Source organism: Hydra vulgaris, chromosome 09 (genome assembly GCF_038396675.1).
Source record: "Hydra vulgaris chromosome 09, alternate assembly HydraT2T_AEP".
Taxonomy (NCBI): domain Eukaryota; kingdom Metazoa; phylum Cnidaria; class Hydrozoa; order Anthoathecata; family Hydridae; genus Hydra; species Hydra vulgaris.
The window spans coordinates 27,915,575-27,933,014 of NC_088928.1; the positions used below are offsets into that span (position 1 = coordinate 27,915,575).

General features: G+C 29.2%; 1 protein-coding gene across 1 annotated transcript in view; it reads left to right on the plus strand.

Moving 5' to 3' along the window:
- The window catches only part of LOC100211966 (uncharacterized), a 92,950-nt gene that overhangs the window by 57,184 nt on the left and 18,326 nt on the right, over positions 1–17,440 (plus strand). The window contains exon 7 of the mRNA XM_065805234.1: positions 15,242–15,311. Coding sequence (XP_065661306.1) covers positions 15,242–15,311 — 70 coding nt within the window. The remainder of the gene's footprint in view (positions 1–15,241; positions 15,312–17,440) is intronic.

Below are 17,440 nucleotides of genomic sequence, written 5' to 3' on the forward strand. Positions count from 1 at the left end.
GTCAGGTTTAACACCACCTGTTAAAAATTAAAAAATATCTATTTCTTATTAAATTTGTATACAATAATCTTGTTTATTTATTAATAAAAAACGAACCTAAAACTAGAATTGCAGAAGTATTCATCATCAGCTGAGGATTTGATAACTTAGTTCTATCTGCAGTTGCTGTTATCATTTGGTGAGAAATGAAGTTTTTTGGCAAAACCAGTGTAATATTATCTGATCCAGTATCTTTTTTTTCTCCTTGCTGCTTTTTAAAAATATTAAACTCAGGATCACTTTTAGGAGAGTTTGGAGATGCAGAACTCATATAATGACTAGATTTAGTGACATGAGAATATTCGTCTGAGTCACTACTATAACCAACTAACTTAACAGTTTCTTCATCATCTATTTTTCTTCTTTTTTCTTTTTCAGTTGCCACCTGTTTCTTTTCGATTCTTTCTCTTTTCCTCCTAACACTAGAATGTAGCAAATTATCTTTTACACCAATTCCTCCAGTTTTTATTCCATTTTTAAGAGCTGTAAGCCAGGCAATATCTTCATCTGCATCCTTAGCTGATCTGGTTTTTCTAATGTCATCTTTCCAACTAGGAGAACTAGTATCAAAAATGCCATCTAATGATTGAATAAAGTTTTGTTCAAGTAAACTCTTCTTATTAGAACTCCTATTTTTAGATTTTGCAAGCAACTTCCATTTGTCATGTAGTCTTAAAATATTGTCAATACTGTACTTGCCTTGATTATAAGGAATGTCAGCCTTATCCCAAAAGAGCTTGACTGATTTAATAGTAAGTAATGCAGCTAACTTAGATTTTAAAATGTTGCTTTGAGTGTGCAATGCCTCCCTAACTTTAGTAAACTCTTCATAAGAGCTATCAATAACTTGCAAGTGATACCTTGAAATGGATGATGCAAATAATTTAAAACTTTAAATAAACTTTCAAAAACATAAAGTTATAACTTAAGTCTTAATATAGTATTAAGCCTAACCTTAAAAATTTATAAACATTTCTGGTAGTGGGCAAAGAGCTTGTTTTTAAATCTTCTAACGGATATCCAACCAACCATATTTTGTTAGTTGACTTCAATACTTTCAAGTATTTCTTATATTTCTTTTTTACTGACTTTTTTAATTTGGTTGGTTTAATGTCATTTTTCTTTGGTTTAATTAGTGACATTTTCTTTATCAAATATTTACTTTGAATTACATAAACTGGAATTGAAAACAAGATAAGCATATAGTATTAATCACTTAAATATCTTAATTATATAGACAATAACCTGGCTGATAATAAATAGTCAGTACGTATGTAAGTAAGCGTCTAGGCCTACAATTTGTGAAAAAATAAACATAAGATAAACATAATGAGTTTTAATTTAAGTTACACATATTTTTGAACACAATTCAACGAATACCGCAACTCTTACAGGTGCCTATTTATTGTATGAAAACCACTAAATAAAGTTATTGTGTTGTAAAATAAAAATCTATAAGTATCAGAACAAAAGATTTTTGTTTTGTTTTGTTTTTCAAGAAAAGGATTAAAATATGAATATCTTATTAGAAAGATACTCAGGCATTTTTGTTAAACTCTTAGTACTTTTTGCATAAGCAAAATTAAGTATGGTTTAAAAATTTCGCATTATAAAAAACAGTGCATATTTTGTTTGTTTACAAAAAACGCTAATATTTGTTTGTATTTAACCGAATAAATTAAATAACGGAACAGATATAATGGAGGATTTGTGTTTTTCGTTTAGATTTCAAATTCACATTAAAAATGAAATGCGGCAGTACTTAGAGATGTTCTACAAGAATATTTTCATAACAAAAAATGTTTTTTAGAGTAAAAGGAACAATATTCGATGCAGCTAGTAGCAAAATTACCTATTTTAAAATTTTTTTTGATATTGTGGCCAACCTAATATATATATATATATATATATATATATATATATATATATATATATATATATATATATATATATATATATATATATATATATATATATATATATACACTCTTGCTTTGTTAACATAAAACAACAAAAAATGTCTTATTTTATATTTATTTTGGTTGCTGAATATAAATAGAATTTTAACTTAAAATAAAACTGAATAATAAAATTATTTAAATTGGAATCAGTTAGCCTGTCTAAAAACTTTTATTCTCATTATTCTCATTAAGTTAAAAACGCTTCAGCTCTTTTCAATTGCTTTTTAAAAAATAGATTTGTTATCATAGAAAAAACTGAACTGAAAAAAAGTTGTATTGTACTAAAAAACAGTCATTACCAGTCATTTTAAACTTTTTAAGAGCAGACTAAGTAAGTTAGAAAACAAACAACTAACAATAAGCAAAGGATTATCCATTAAAACTACTAATGAAAACTTTTAATTGTAAAATTAAACAAAGTACAACAACAATTCTCCTCGTAAGCTAAGAAAGTTTTATCAGCTCTAATTATTTTATAGCAGACCTTACTCTATAGAATGTATGAACTTTAAGTAATGCTTCCAAATTTTTTTTTGTTAATTTTTTTTGTTAATTTTTGTTAAACCTCCCAAAGTCATGAAGGCCACTTCAGTTGAGGAGGCTATTTTAATTGTGGTTACAACCCTCTCTTAACCTGAAACACCAATCTTGACAAACAAAGCTGCTGTCAAAATAACAAGTTGAGTGCCATACTACCAGATATTTTCCTTTTGCAATTGACATTTTTAACTAGATTTTACCACAGAAAAATCTGTCTTATCATTTTATCTTGTAAATATTGGCATTTGACGTTGGAATTTTATTTAGTTTAATTCTTGAAATGGTGTTTTACCTTACGAATGTTATTTTATAACCTGAATTACACTTAGTTATTATTTTTGTAATTGAATAAATAAGAGCATGCATCAACTAGCTTAAAGAGGGGATACATGCAGTGAGTGTACATACATTGGAGAAAAGAGTAGGGTTGGCATTAAGATTGCCTGCCCTAAGCCAAACCCTAAGTCAGCATATGTACTTCTCACATATTCCTATTTAAGTCAGTTGATGTATGTATGCTCCTCACATGTTCTTAATATTGAAGTCAGTCAATTTATAAACACTCCCTGCGTGTTCCTCCTATTTAAATCAGTACCAATGTAATTTCGAGTTTTTTAAATTTTAAACTTTTATAAAAGAGTTAAAACAGCATTTTTTTTTTTTTTAAATTTACATGTTTACAATTAATAACTGAGGGGTAAACAGATTCTATCTGTTGACCAGCCTCGCACCCCTTCTTCATCTATTAGGCTGGCGCAGATGTATTTTTAATAAATTGTTTCCAGTTTAGATGTTGAATGCTGGATCTTCTTGACTCAATGCATGAGTTTTGCTTGTGTCTCTGTTTTTATGACTAGGCAACTCATTTTATTATCTTCTAATGAGGGTACAGCTCTAAAACTAAATTTTATGGTTCTGTGGCCGGCTGGTAGTCAGGTTTCTTGAACTCTGTGGTAGCTCTCAGAGGCTGATTCTGTCAACAACTGAAAAATATCAAAGTATTAACAGTGCCATGTTGCGCATGGCTGGTGTCCCTGTTTGTACTTTTGGTGTGCATTGCTAAGGCCACATTTGGAGCCCTTTGTTATGGCTTAGGGTTTATTAATAGTAATGAGGCAATTGCTTGGGCTATTAAACAGTAGGGTGTCCCAAAAAAAAAAAAAAAAAGCTCTCTACTGATTCCCATTCTATGTGACCTAAATAAGTATTAAAAAAAATTTGACGGTTTTATTTTGACAGGAAGTGCTAGATGTAAAATCTCAGTTTTACTGTTTTAATGTTAAGCTAGCTTAACATTAATAGAAAAAACATTTTAGAAAATTAAAACAAAACAATTAGATGCGTATAAATCATTTCCAATTGTTTTCTACTATTTAACTTGATAAATTATATTAATAAAAATACATGAAAACTAATATTTATTAGCAAATTTAAGATTTTATTGCGGTGAAACATTTCTCAAAAAATAAAACTTTTTGAACAGTTTCCAAGCTCCTTTTTAGTCATAGTCTTAGTCAAGTTTTTTCTAGACTTTTTAACTACAAAAAGTACATTTTGAAGGTGATCTACATCTCTAGTAGCTGAAAGAAAATCTTTAATGAGCTTAATGTTTCTTTCTGCACCATCATTTACAACAAATATGTTTTTGATCCATGCAATAAAATCTAGCAACTGAGGATGGTTAAAAACATCTATAGTATTAAGACTATTATTAAGCCATTCTTTTAAACTTGCTCTTGATATTTTAAAATGTTTGAAGAGAAGGTAGCTTTGCTCGGAAATCAACTCAGGTAGCTCTGTGGTCTCTCCAATTTGTACATTTGATGGTTTACAACGCTGAAATTCATTTGGCTCTTCAAACTCAATCAGAGCTAACAGCATTCTTAGCTTTGTTTCAGAAGGAACTTCTTTATCCCCAAAGGACAAAACACAGAGTTGCGGAGTTAAGTACCACGTATGGCGTCCCATGCTGAGAAACAAAGCATTTCCAATATTCTTACTAACTTTTCTCAATGCATAGGCTGTCTGGATAGCTTTCAAATCATTGTAGGGAGCCAGAAATCCTAAAAAACTTTTTAAAAACCATGGAACATAGCAAATTGCAATGAACAAACTTGCATCCTTCAACTGCAGCACTTCTTTTTCTGTGAAGATATTACTGATATCTTTAGTCATATAAAGAGTCAGGATGTAGATTGAAGCTGATAGGATTCTGTGAGAAAATCTTTCTCTAACTTTGATTGCTTATCAAGACTGCTGTTCCAGTTTAGAGAAGACAATTTAATCAATTTCTTGTATTTTAAATTAAGTTTAATGATTTTAGTCTTTTTATTATATTATATATTGTACCCACAAGTCACAAATTTCTTGCCAAACCCAGCATTATCCCAAATTTTTTTAATCCTAGATACAAAGCAAGAACTATCAGGATCTGTACAAACACCATTTTCACAAACAAGATCCTTGGATTTCGATTTCAATTTGCAACCAACATTAGTAGAAGTGGGTTTGTATTTAACTTGTGACTCGCGAAGGATAAATTGATAGTATCTAAGAATATCACCATTAGATGGAAGCTGTCTCTGAGGTAACTCCCTCAGTGGGTACTTCAATAGGTAAATATACCTCAACCTTTCTGTATTTTTCCGTTTTATCTTATTCTGTCCTATCATCTTCTTTTTTTTAGCTTTTCTACCCATTTTATATGAATTTTGAAATAATCAGTTTTTTAACTAAATTTATACTAAATGTTACACTTGCATCAAAAATCTATGAAGTCGTTATTCCCTCTCGTATAATATTTTATCTAAGTTTACTGTTACAGCTTTTATAACCGTTTACACAAGAATTTCTTCGTGCACAAATTAGAATTCCTTCGTGCACAAATAATTCCATTTAGAAATTTTTTCTTTCAAAAAAAAATTCTAAATGGAGTTATTTGTGAACCAATCCATGGGGAATTATACGAAATAATAATATTGTCCAGAGGGAAAAATATCAATCTCTAACAATGTTCATAGGGAATGATCCTATTCTTTAATAATATCATATGGGAATTATTTGTGTACTAATTATTACATCATATTAAAACATATTGAAATACTAGATAGCGCTGTTTTTTAGTAAATACACATAAGTGTACAAAACCGTAAAACTCAGAGTTTATATCTATCACTTCTAGTCATTAAAAAATTGAAAAAAAGATTTTGGTAGCTATTTAGGACCTATAGAATGGGGATCAGTTGAGAGCACATTGAAATTTTAAAAAAAGTGTGTTTTTGGGACACCCTATTAAACAGTGTACTGAGTACTATCTATGCTTTGAGTCAAGTTCTTCAATCTAATTTAAAAATAAATAATGTACCAAAAACTATAAAACACAAAAAACCATCCTCATCACCAAGTTCTCTAAACCTATCATTCACAAATATTCGGGTCTTCGAAGTAATTTTTCTTCTGTTGAGTCTTATCTCTTGCAAAGTTAACCAAACCTACTTGCTCTTTGTGAGACTAATTTGAGTTCAGTTGTCTCATCATGTGATCTTAGTGTTGATGGTTATCTTCCTTTAATTCGTAAAGACTCCAATAATCACAAGCTTGGCCTGGGCATAAAACTAGGTTTGAATCAACAAACTATTCTTTTATGTGCTTTCGTTTAGCACCATTTCACTCTATCGCCTTTCTCTTTGTTCTATATTGCTTTCCTTCATGTCAAGGCTGCACTCTTTTTGATGTTATTTCTGATCATATTGACCGAGCCCTCTCTCTTTATCCATCAGCCTATATTGTTGTTGTCGGTGACTTTAATGCTCATCACACTGAATGGCTTGGCTCTAGTTTCAGTGGCTCTGCAGGTATTAAACCCCACAACTTTTGCCTCTCTCAATCCCTAACTCAAATAGTCAACTTTCAAACACGCCCAAATCATTTACTTTCTCTACTCGACTTATGTCTTGTTTCTGATCCTAGTCAGTGCTCAGTTTCTCCACATTTACCCTTATGTGCTTCTGATCACAGTTTGATCTCTTTAAAACTAATATCTCATTCTTCTTCATCGCCTGAATTGTACATCTCACAACTACCTTAAAGCTGACTGGGATTCTTTCCGTGATTTTCTTCACGATGTCCCTTGGGTAGAAATCTTTCGTTTTCCTTTCGGCAAATGTGCTTCTTACATAACTTCGTGGATTCAGACTGGCATGGAATCTTTTATTCCCTCTCAACGATTCCTTGTCAAGCCTTACTTTTCTCCATGGTTTTCCTCACATTGTGCTGCTGTGATTGCCAGTTGAAACCGTTACTTCCATATCTATCAACAATACAATTCTCCAGAAAACAGGCGTCTTTTTATTACTGCTAGAAACCATTGTAAAAAGGTTTTGTCTAATGCCAAAGCACATTTTTTTTAGGTCATGAAATCTCGTATTTCATCACAAAAATTAGGCTCTCGTGACTTCTGGAGAATCTTTAATAGTATTAATAATAAAGGCAAATCTGCAATTCCACCTCTCTTGTATGGTTCAGACTTTGTCACCTCACCTAAAGGTAATGCTGAATTGTTTGCTAAGAACTTTTCATCAAGATCAGGTTGATCCATTGCTTGACATTCCTATCACTCCAGCTTCTGTATCTAAAGTGATTTCCTGCTTCTACAGCTTATGGCTCGGACAACATACCTGTTATAGTCTTGCAGAGCTGGTCTCCGGAGCTGTTGTCTATACTTTCAAAACTATTCAACAAGTGCTTATCAGAGTCTTGTTTTCCAGCCTGCTGTAAAGCGGCATCTGTTATCCCTATTTTCAAAAATTCTGGAGAACGTTCTTTAAGATTATCGAATCCTTTCTTTCCAGTTGTAGTATAAAAGTTGTCCTTGATGGACAGTACTCTTCTTCTTATTCTGTAACTTCAGAGGTTCCTCAAGGTTCTATCCCTGGCCCTATAATCTTTTTAATTTACATTATTGATCCTCCAGATATTTTCACATCTAAGGTGGCATTGTTCGCTGATGATACTACCATTTATTCTTGTCATGATAAGAAGCCAACACTCTCTGATTATTTGGAGGGGGCATTTGAGCTTGAAAAGGATCTTACTTCTGCTACAGCATGGGGCTTACAGTGGCTGGTGAACTTCAATTCAGATAAAAGTCAATTTTTTTTAAACCAATTGTTATCACAATAATTTAGATCTTCCTATATTTATGAAGGGTAATGTACTCAATGAGTAATCCAATCTTCATCTTTTAGGACTAACTCTTCTGATCTTTCTTGGAAACTATATATCAAATCTGTTGCCAAATTAGCATCTGCCTAGGTTGCATCTCTTTATCGAGCTCGACACTTTCCTACTTCGGATTCTATTCTCTATCTCTAAAAATCTCAAATCCGGCCTTGTATGGAATACTGTTGCCATATCTGGGGCGGATCTTCTAATGATGCCCTTTCTTTTTTAGACAAGGTGCAAAAACGCATCGTAAACATAGTTGGACCTGCTCCTGCAGCCAACCTCGAACCATTATCACGTCGTAATGTTGGTTCTTTTTTTTCTTTCTACAAATGCTATAATGGGCCCATCTTCTTTCCTGATTCATATTACTTTCCTGATTCATATAATTTGCAATCCTTCAAGTAGTATATCAATCGTAATCTTACCCTACAATTTTTATCTTTTCTCTTCCAGTAACTTCCAACTTTAATTATTAGTTGCTTGCAGTCTTGTTGGAAGCAAAGGTGGATTAAAAAAAATAAAAAAATAAAAAAATACTTTAGTATTCAATGTAGTATTTATATGTCACAGGTTGTGATATGACCAACTTGTCAAATTTATGAGGATGGTAGCAAAAGCAAAAAATTATAGTAGTACAATGGTTTTAGTAGATATTCATATTCAAAAGCGAATTCTATTATGCAATCTTTCAAAACTTTACTATAAGTTTTAGAAGAATCAGTACGCAATGATATATTTATTGTGACATTTGCTCTTTTAAGGTCACTGCATTATATACTTGCTGGAAAATCTGGGACACACACAGAGTCTGTGGGTATATCCTCCATCAAATTCAAGTCAGAGTAAATGTATTAAAAAATTAATTAAAGTTGAAAGATCTGGCTTTTGCTGCATGTTCATTAGAACATAAAATATGAATATTTTATTAATGTGAGAAGTGTCGTGGAAGCCAAACATTTGAAAAATAATTAAATGATTTGTCAGCAAACTAGACAAAAAACAACAACTAATAATCAAAAAAAAAAAGAAAATTAAACCATATGAATCATTTTTTATTTATAAGGAATATCCACAAGTTCAGAAGATTCATTATTTCACTGATGGTACAGGCAGGCAGCTAGTTTAAAAATGCTTTCAATGATGGTGATTGTGATTTCAATGATGGTGATTGTGATTTCAATGATGGTGATTGTGATTTCAATGATGGTGATTGAGATTTTAATGAAGGTGATGGTGATTTTACTGGTTGTGATTGTGATTTCAATGACGCTGATAATGATTTCACTGATGGTGATGGTGATAAATATGATTTCAATGATGGTGAAATTCATTATTTAACTGAAGGTGCAGGCATGCTAGTATAAACATAAGTTAATCTTTTATCCCAAAGTATTCAATACATTCTGTTTAACAATAACATAATATAACTAAATTGTTTAGGTTTTTTCAAATTTGAGACAAGTTTATTGCTAAGCGAATAGGTGTACTTTTTTAAATTAAAAACATGTGTTTTCCTGAGGCTGTGAGCTGAAACCAGCATTTTTTTGACATTGCAGTTGCTATTAAACATGAAGTACTTGCTAAATGATTTAAGAAAGTTCCTGCTAACAAAGGAGCTTGCTCATATTATTTTCACATTAGTCATGCTTTTTCAAAGCATGCTTAATGTGAAGCATTTCACATTAATCATGCTTTTTCAAACATCAATGAGCAGTGAATTTGACATTTTTTGGATTCTAGAAATTTTTTTTTTTAAAAGCTACAAGTTACAACATTATTGACTAAATTTATTTTTCACTAACTAAAGAAAGTCTTGAAATCAAACCAAATTCTAAAAGTTGTTTATTAGAACTTTTGATTTCTTATATTAGGAATCTTCATTTATTTTTAATATAAAATATTTCAATTTTATCACAAAGTTCTTATAAATTCAAAATCTTTGCATTTTTAGTTGAGCTTTATGGTTTTATTTGCTATTAATCTTAGATTAATATTAAGTGTCTCAAAATGGCTCATCAATATTAAGTCTCAAAATAATTAATTTACATTTTAGAAAAATGAATGTATAATATTTTTAGATATATTTGAGAAATGCGAAAAGATGCCTATGTATTGCTAATTTACTTCAGACAATAATGGCTAATTAGAAAACTAGAGTCCCGTAAGGACTAGATGGTAAATAGAAAAATGCTACAGTTAACTTTAATTTTTAAGTTCATCTTAACATTTTTAAACATTTTCAGACTTATCTATCATGGATATCCCTAACATACTATAGTGTATGTTAGGGATATCCATTTTGTTGGTCATGCTGGAATTTTATTTTGCAGTATTGCAAATGAGTGGCACAGATATCATATTTATATATATAAATAAATACTTTTTTTGATTGGGATGGCTGATATTATCTGCCCCACTGATTTAAAGTTTTATTTTTTGATATTTTTGACCAATTTTTTCCAAGTTTTGACTATTGGCGCCTAAAGTAGCTATATTTCAAACAATTAAATATTTTTGGTAGTATGTTTGTTTTAGTCCTAACTGATAAATATGAAATGTTACAATTTCTTACATATAAGAGACCTATCTAATAGAAATAAATCCTAAAAAATCACTATAGTATGATGTTTTAATGAAATAGGGTGTCAATAAATAATGTAAATATTTCAAAACAACTGTTTTTAAAATGATCTTAAAAGTGTTCTGAAATTAGATCTTAAAAGTGTTCTAAAAACTTGATGAGGATTTTACAAAGTGGTATCACTAGGGGAAAATCCAGCTGGAATAAGGGAATGCGGAGCAACAAAAACTAGCTGCGAAATATTTAATGTTGAAGTGATGCAAGTAGTTGACTCCTTGTCCTTACTTTCTGACTTTTTTCCTGGTTTTTTCTAAGCATTCTTCATTTGGAGTAGATCTTGTAGCTTTTGTTCACTTTTGACACGCTCCACATTGTCTTGAATGAGTTTTACTGCTCTTTCGGATGAATCTTTGACCACAACAGATTTGACCATCAGATTGACCAACAGATTGACCAACAGATCTTTGACCACACCAGATTTGACCATCAGATTTGACCAACAGATTGACCAACAGACCATCAACAGATTTGACAAAGTTCTGGAACTAAAGATATCCTGACAAATTCTTTCCAAAAGATTTTTGGAAGTTTCATTCAGATACATTTTTTCATACTATGCCCCAGAATGATAAAGATTAACCATGAATCCTAAGACTGTTATATACAAACATGGGGAATGATCACAATGTTGCAAAAAAAAGTTATAAGATAGTTGATGTATATACTTAAGGCCAGCAGGCTATTTCACTGTGACATCAGAGATGTTGTCTAAACATGCATTCATAGTTATATATAAATATATATACATATATATATATATATATATATATATATATATATATATATATATATATATATATATATATATATATATATATATATATATATATATATATATATATATATATATATATATATATATATATATATATATATATATATTTAAACAACTTTAGAATGTATTCTACAAAATAGAGCGCTCAATGTTCTTAAAAGAACAGAGCAATTATATAATTGCTCTGTTCTTTTAAGTAGAAAATCAGTTAACAAAATTTTTTTTTTATTATATATATATATAAAAGCTAGGAAAAGCACTTAACTAGTTTTTTCTTCAACAACTTGTTCTCTCCATCAGTAGGTGATGGAGAGATATATATGTGCGGTAGTGGTGTAGTGGTAGAGCGCTCGCTTCATAAGCGAGAGGTTCCGAGTTCGATCCCCACCACATCCCTGGTAGTATCGCGCTCAACTTGTTTCTCTGCGCAGCAACCTTGTTTGTCAAGTTTTGTGTTTCGGAGTTATAGAGTTGAGGGTTATAGCCTCAATTAAGTAGCCTCCTTGTCTGTAGTGGCCTTCTGGGGCTTGGGGAGGTGAATTAACAAAAATATATATATATATATATATGCATATATATATATATATATATATATATATATATATATATATATATATATATATATATATATATAACTACAAAATTGATAATAAACAATATAATGGAAAAAGGTATGCTAAGCAAAAAAAACAATAATTGAATTTTTGAAATTTGAAAAAAGATTTATTTCTTTTAAATAAATATATAAATGATAAAAAAGCACTAGGGGCCTTTCACTAATTTCGTCAGTAGTGCTATGTTTAATGCTTTATCAAATTTTTTTATATAACTGTAGAAAGTTAGATAATAGAAAAATTAAATTGCTATATTGTAACTATGAGTTACCATTGTAACATTTTTTTAAAAAGGAAGTCTCAATTAAAAGTGTCATGTTTTTGTTTATGTAAATGACTTTCATATGACAACAAATATTTTTCACTTTTTAATTCAAGGAAAACAAAGAGTTGGAAAAAAGGTTCTATAGTTTTGTTGTGCAATCTCTGGCATTCAAATACATGATTGTCAAATTGGTCTGTAGAATTTCCTGTTCTGCAACTGGAAATATGACCATTAGTACGGTTTCTTAAATTATTTGTTTTTCCAGTGTAAGTAGATAAACCATTACATGATAAACACTTTAAATAATAATTAATATTTTTGCTATTACAAGTAATGCGACTTTTAATATTCCAAATAGTTCCATTAGACACCTCAAATATATCAACTTCTTGTAAATATAATTGGCAAATTTTACAACGAATTTCTTTACATTTGAATAAACCCGTTTTTTTGATAGATGAAATAGAATGAAATTTGAAGAAGTTAGTTGTCTAAGTAAATTTGGTGGTTGTTTGTAGGCTAATACTGGATGTATGTTTAAAAAAATCTCCTTTACCCTTGCATTAGTAAATAGACTAAGTAAAAGGTTAGTTTCTGTTAAAATAGGCTGGCAGTTTAAATTGCTATAAAATGTAGTTACCAGAGGAAAAATTTTTTTGGATTTTTTTAAAGGTGCTGGTCCTTGTAATTTGGCATTATGAAATGCTTTTTCTATAATATTATCTGGGTAAAGACATTCTTTTAACCATAATTTTAGTTCCGTTAAACGTAGTTTTTCTGTAGCATAATCCGAGGTAAAAACAATTATTCTTTTAGCATGAGTATATGGGGTATTCTTTTTTATGTGGAAACATAATTTATATCATCAATATATTGATGATATAAATTATGTTTCCATAATTGGAAACTGCTTGACTGTTTGGTTGCGCTCAAGCAGTTTGTAATGAATTATGCCTTCCCAATCCCACCATACACACAACATGATCTTTCGAGGATGAAGGTCTTTTTTTGCTCGCGGAGTCGCTTGTTTTTTAGGGCTGAGCCATTCTTTTCGCTGCTTCATATTGACGTAAAGGCACCATTTTTCATCGCCAGTGACGATGCGGTTGATTTTTGTTGTTTTCGCTCAAAGTGTGTGGCACCCAAGCGCCGAGTTTCTGAACCTTGCCCATTAAGTGAAGGTGGTTCACCACAGTTTTTTGATCACAATCCATCTGCTCCGCCAATTCTCTGGTCGTTTGACGTGGATTTTCGTGAAGAAGTTGATTCAATCGCTCTTCGTTGAACTCAATTGGTCGACCAGTGTGTGATCCGTCCTTGAGGTCAAAATTCCCATTTTTGAAGCGCCAAAACCAACGGCGGGCGGTACTTTCAGGCATTGCTCCTTCTCCATACACAGCACAAATCTCACGAGCAGCTTCGGCGGCCTTAACACCTCGATTAAATGCAAAAAGCAAATGGTGTCGAAAATGCTCAGTTTTGTCCACTTGACATTCCATTTTAATGATCTGAAAATACACAAAAATAAAAAAAACTAACAAATCAAAACACACTATCTTGTAGAGCAAAACATTCTCTTTCAAACAACATAAAACATTTTGCCAATGCATTTTATTCCTGCGAGCATTTTTAAATTTGAAAAAAACGCTCATAAATTATTCCTCAACCCAATATATCTGTTTTGATATGTTTGTTGTTTTTTTAAAAAAATTAAAAAATGATAAAAAAATTTTTCCTCTGGTAACTTCATTTTATAGCAATTTAAACTGCCAGCCTATTTTAACAGAAACTAACCTTTTACTTAGTCTGTTTACTAATGCAAGGGTAAAGGAGATTTTTTCAAACATACATCCAGTATTAGCCTACAAACAACCACCAAATTTACTTAGACAACTAACTTCTTCAAATTTCATTCTATTTCATCTATCAAAAAAACAGGTTTATTCAAATGTAAAGAAATTTGTTGTAAAATTTGCCAATTATATTTACAAGAAGTTGATAAGTTTGAGGCGTCTAATAGAACTATTTGGAATATTAAAAGTCGCATTACTTGTAATAGCAAAAATGTTATTTATTATTTAAAATGTTTATCATGTAATGGTTTATCTACTTACACTGGAAAAACAAATAATTTAAGAAGCCGTACTAATGGTCATATTTCCAGTTGCAGAACAGGAAATTCTACAGACCAATTTGACAATCATGTATTTGAATGCCAGAGATTGCACAACAAAACTATAGAACCTTTTTTCCAACTCTATGTTTTCCTTGAATTAAAAAGTGAAAAATATTTGTTGTCATATAGCAATTTAATTTTTCTATTATCTAACTTTCTACAGTTATATAAAAAAATTTGATAAAGCATTAAACATAGCACTACTGATGAAATTAGTGAATGGCCTCTAGTGCATTTTATCATATATATATATATATATATATATATATATATATATATATATATATATATATATATATATATATATATATATATATATATATATATATATATATATATATATATATATATATATATATATATATATATATATATATATATATATATATATATATATATATATATATATATATATATATATATATATATATATATATAATATATATATATATATATATATATATATATATATATATATATATATAATATATATATATATATATATATATATATATATATATATATATATATATATATATATATATATATATATATATATATATATATATATATATATATATATATATATATATATATATATATATATATATATATATATATATATATATATATATAATATATATATATATATATATATATATATATATATATATATATATATATATATATATATATATATATATATATATATATATATATATATATAATATATATATATATATATATATATATATATATATATATATATATATATATATATATATATATATATATATATATATATATATAAAACTTGAAATATGTTTATAACCAATATAAATAAAGTTAAAATTGTTTGCCAATCAGTAAAATTTTACAAAAAATTACTATATATGTGTTCAATTTTAATCCATATTTTTTAACATAAGGTTGACTTGATATATGTTGATGTATGATGATATATACTTTTGATTTGATTTTAAAACAATTATAATTATGTAAAGGGTGAAGATGGAGTTAAAACAGTCTTGCAAATATTAAAAGATGAATTGGAAAGAGCAATGATATTGGCAGGTATGTTTTATTGTAGCTATAAATCATCATCATCATCATCATCATCATCATCATCATCATCATCATCATCATCATCATCATCATCATCATCATCATCATCATCATCATCATCATCATCATCATCATCATCATCATCATCATCATCATCATCATCATCATCATCATCATCATCATCATCATCATCATCATCATCATCATCATCATCATCATCATCATCATCATCAGTATGTGGTTCTGTGTTCGCCATTGTCACGCTGTCATCGGCACACAGGATTTTAGAATTTACCCGCATCGCTTGCAATTTAAAATTTTTTTTTCAATTTTCATCAGAAAGATATAAATTTTTAAGATATGTTAGTTACAAAAAAATTTTTTGAGAAAAAAACTTTTCAGGTAAGACCCATTACAAAAAAGGCGTTGCATTACCGAAAAATCTAAAAAAGAGGATTTATGCATGGGGATCATCAAAAAATGATCCGGATATTTTTTTTTTATTCATTCCCTTTAAATCAAGCTATGAAAAGGAAAAAATCCACTTACCTAAACTTTGAGGTTTTTCATATCATCATGGCGATTTTAAGTTTCCGAGTTCAAGTAAACTTTTTATAATATATTAATGTGCAATCTTCTACTTTGATTTTGAAAAAAAACGTTACATAAAATTTTTTTTAAAACTTTTTTAAAGTTATTTTTCTTGATGGATGTAATATATATCATGTCGAATGTCCAAAAAACATTTACTTTGCTTTTGACATAATTTTTTTTGCGGGGAATTTGGGTTTTAAACAGTAATTAGTTGCAATACCGAAACTATCCAGGCTGCATTACCGAACTCACTTATTTTTTGATACTAGAACAATAGAAAAGGTTCGTTATTTCTAATTTATTGTTTAGGTTTAATTCCTTTTTTTTTTCTTCAATCAAACTCCTTTTATAAAATCTAAAATCCATCGTAAAAAAGCAGGAATGCTCCGCATAATGGGTTTTTTTGAGTAAAAGAAATTGACTAATGGAAAAATGAAAACAGAAGAAAATTAAATATTTTTTTACATTTTACAATTGTTTATACTTTTTTTTCAAAAAATAAATTTCAAATAAATAAAAATAGTTTATTACACTAGTATCTATACCAAACTAATATGTTTTTTGAAAATCCTTCTGTGGGCGTTTTTCCAAAATAATTAAATTTATCAATTTTAAGTTTAAAATAAATATAAATAAGTTTACAATGATCATTTCGTATCCTTACATACATACATGCATCTTAATACTAGTTTTAAATAAGAAAAAAATATTATATTATATTAAATAAGAAAAATAAAATTTTACTTTTACTATTTTGATTTCAATCAAGAGCGCACTGAATGGGAGAATCAAGGTAGTAAACCACCCCCACCCCACCCCCCCCCCAACCCCCAACACACACCTCCTGGGGATACCATAAAATCTTGATTATAATACGCACTCGAATATAACACACACCCACATTTTTTCGGAATAAAATGTGAAAAAAAGTGCGTATTATAATAATAAAGTGCGTATTATAATATTTCTTTAAACATGCGGATGAATTACAGAGTAAAGATGTGAGCAGCTGTGCTCTACGTTTGTTCAGTGTTTAAAAACAACTATTTTTTTGATCTCGAGTATAATACGCACCCACATTTTTTCGGAATAAAATGTGAAAAAAAAGTGCGTAACATAATAAAGATTTTACGGTGAGCGATATATTTTTCAAAGGCAAGTATTAAGATATTTATTTATAACAGTAACTAGACTATTTCCTAATGTGTAAAGGTTGTTGATTTATCTTAACTATAACAAAGTCTTAATTTCAATTAGCTTTTTAATTATTTTTTAGCTCTCTTCCTTGTTGCAAGCGCTGAACCATCGTTTTCTTTGTTGGAGAGATAACTCCCATACATGGAACTCCAAACATTTATTTGTTTATACTTACGTCAATTAAAGATGCTTTGCAAAAAATTACGATGAATAAATTACTATGAAATAAAATTGCAATAGTCAAATTACTAAAAGCCATTACATCTTAAAATGGGAAACTAACATACTCAATTCATATGAAAAAAAGTTCAACAATAAGAGATTTTCGAAAAGGAAAATACCAAGAA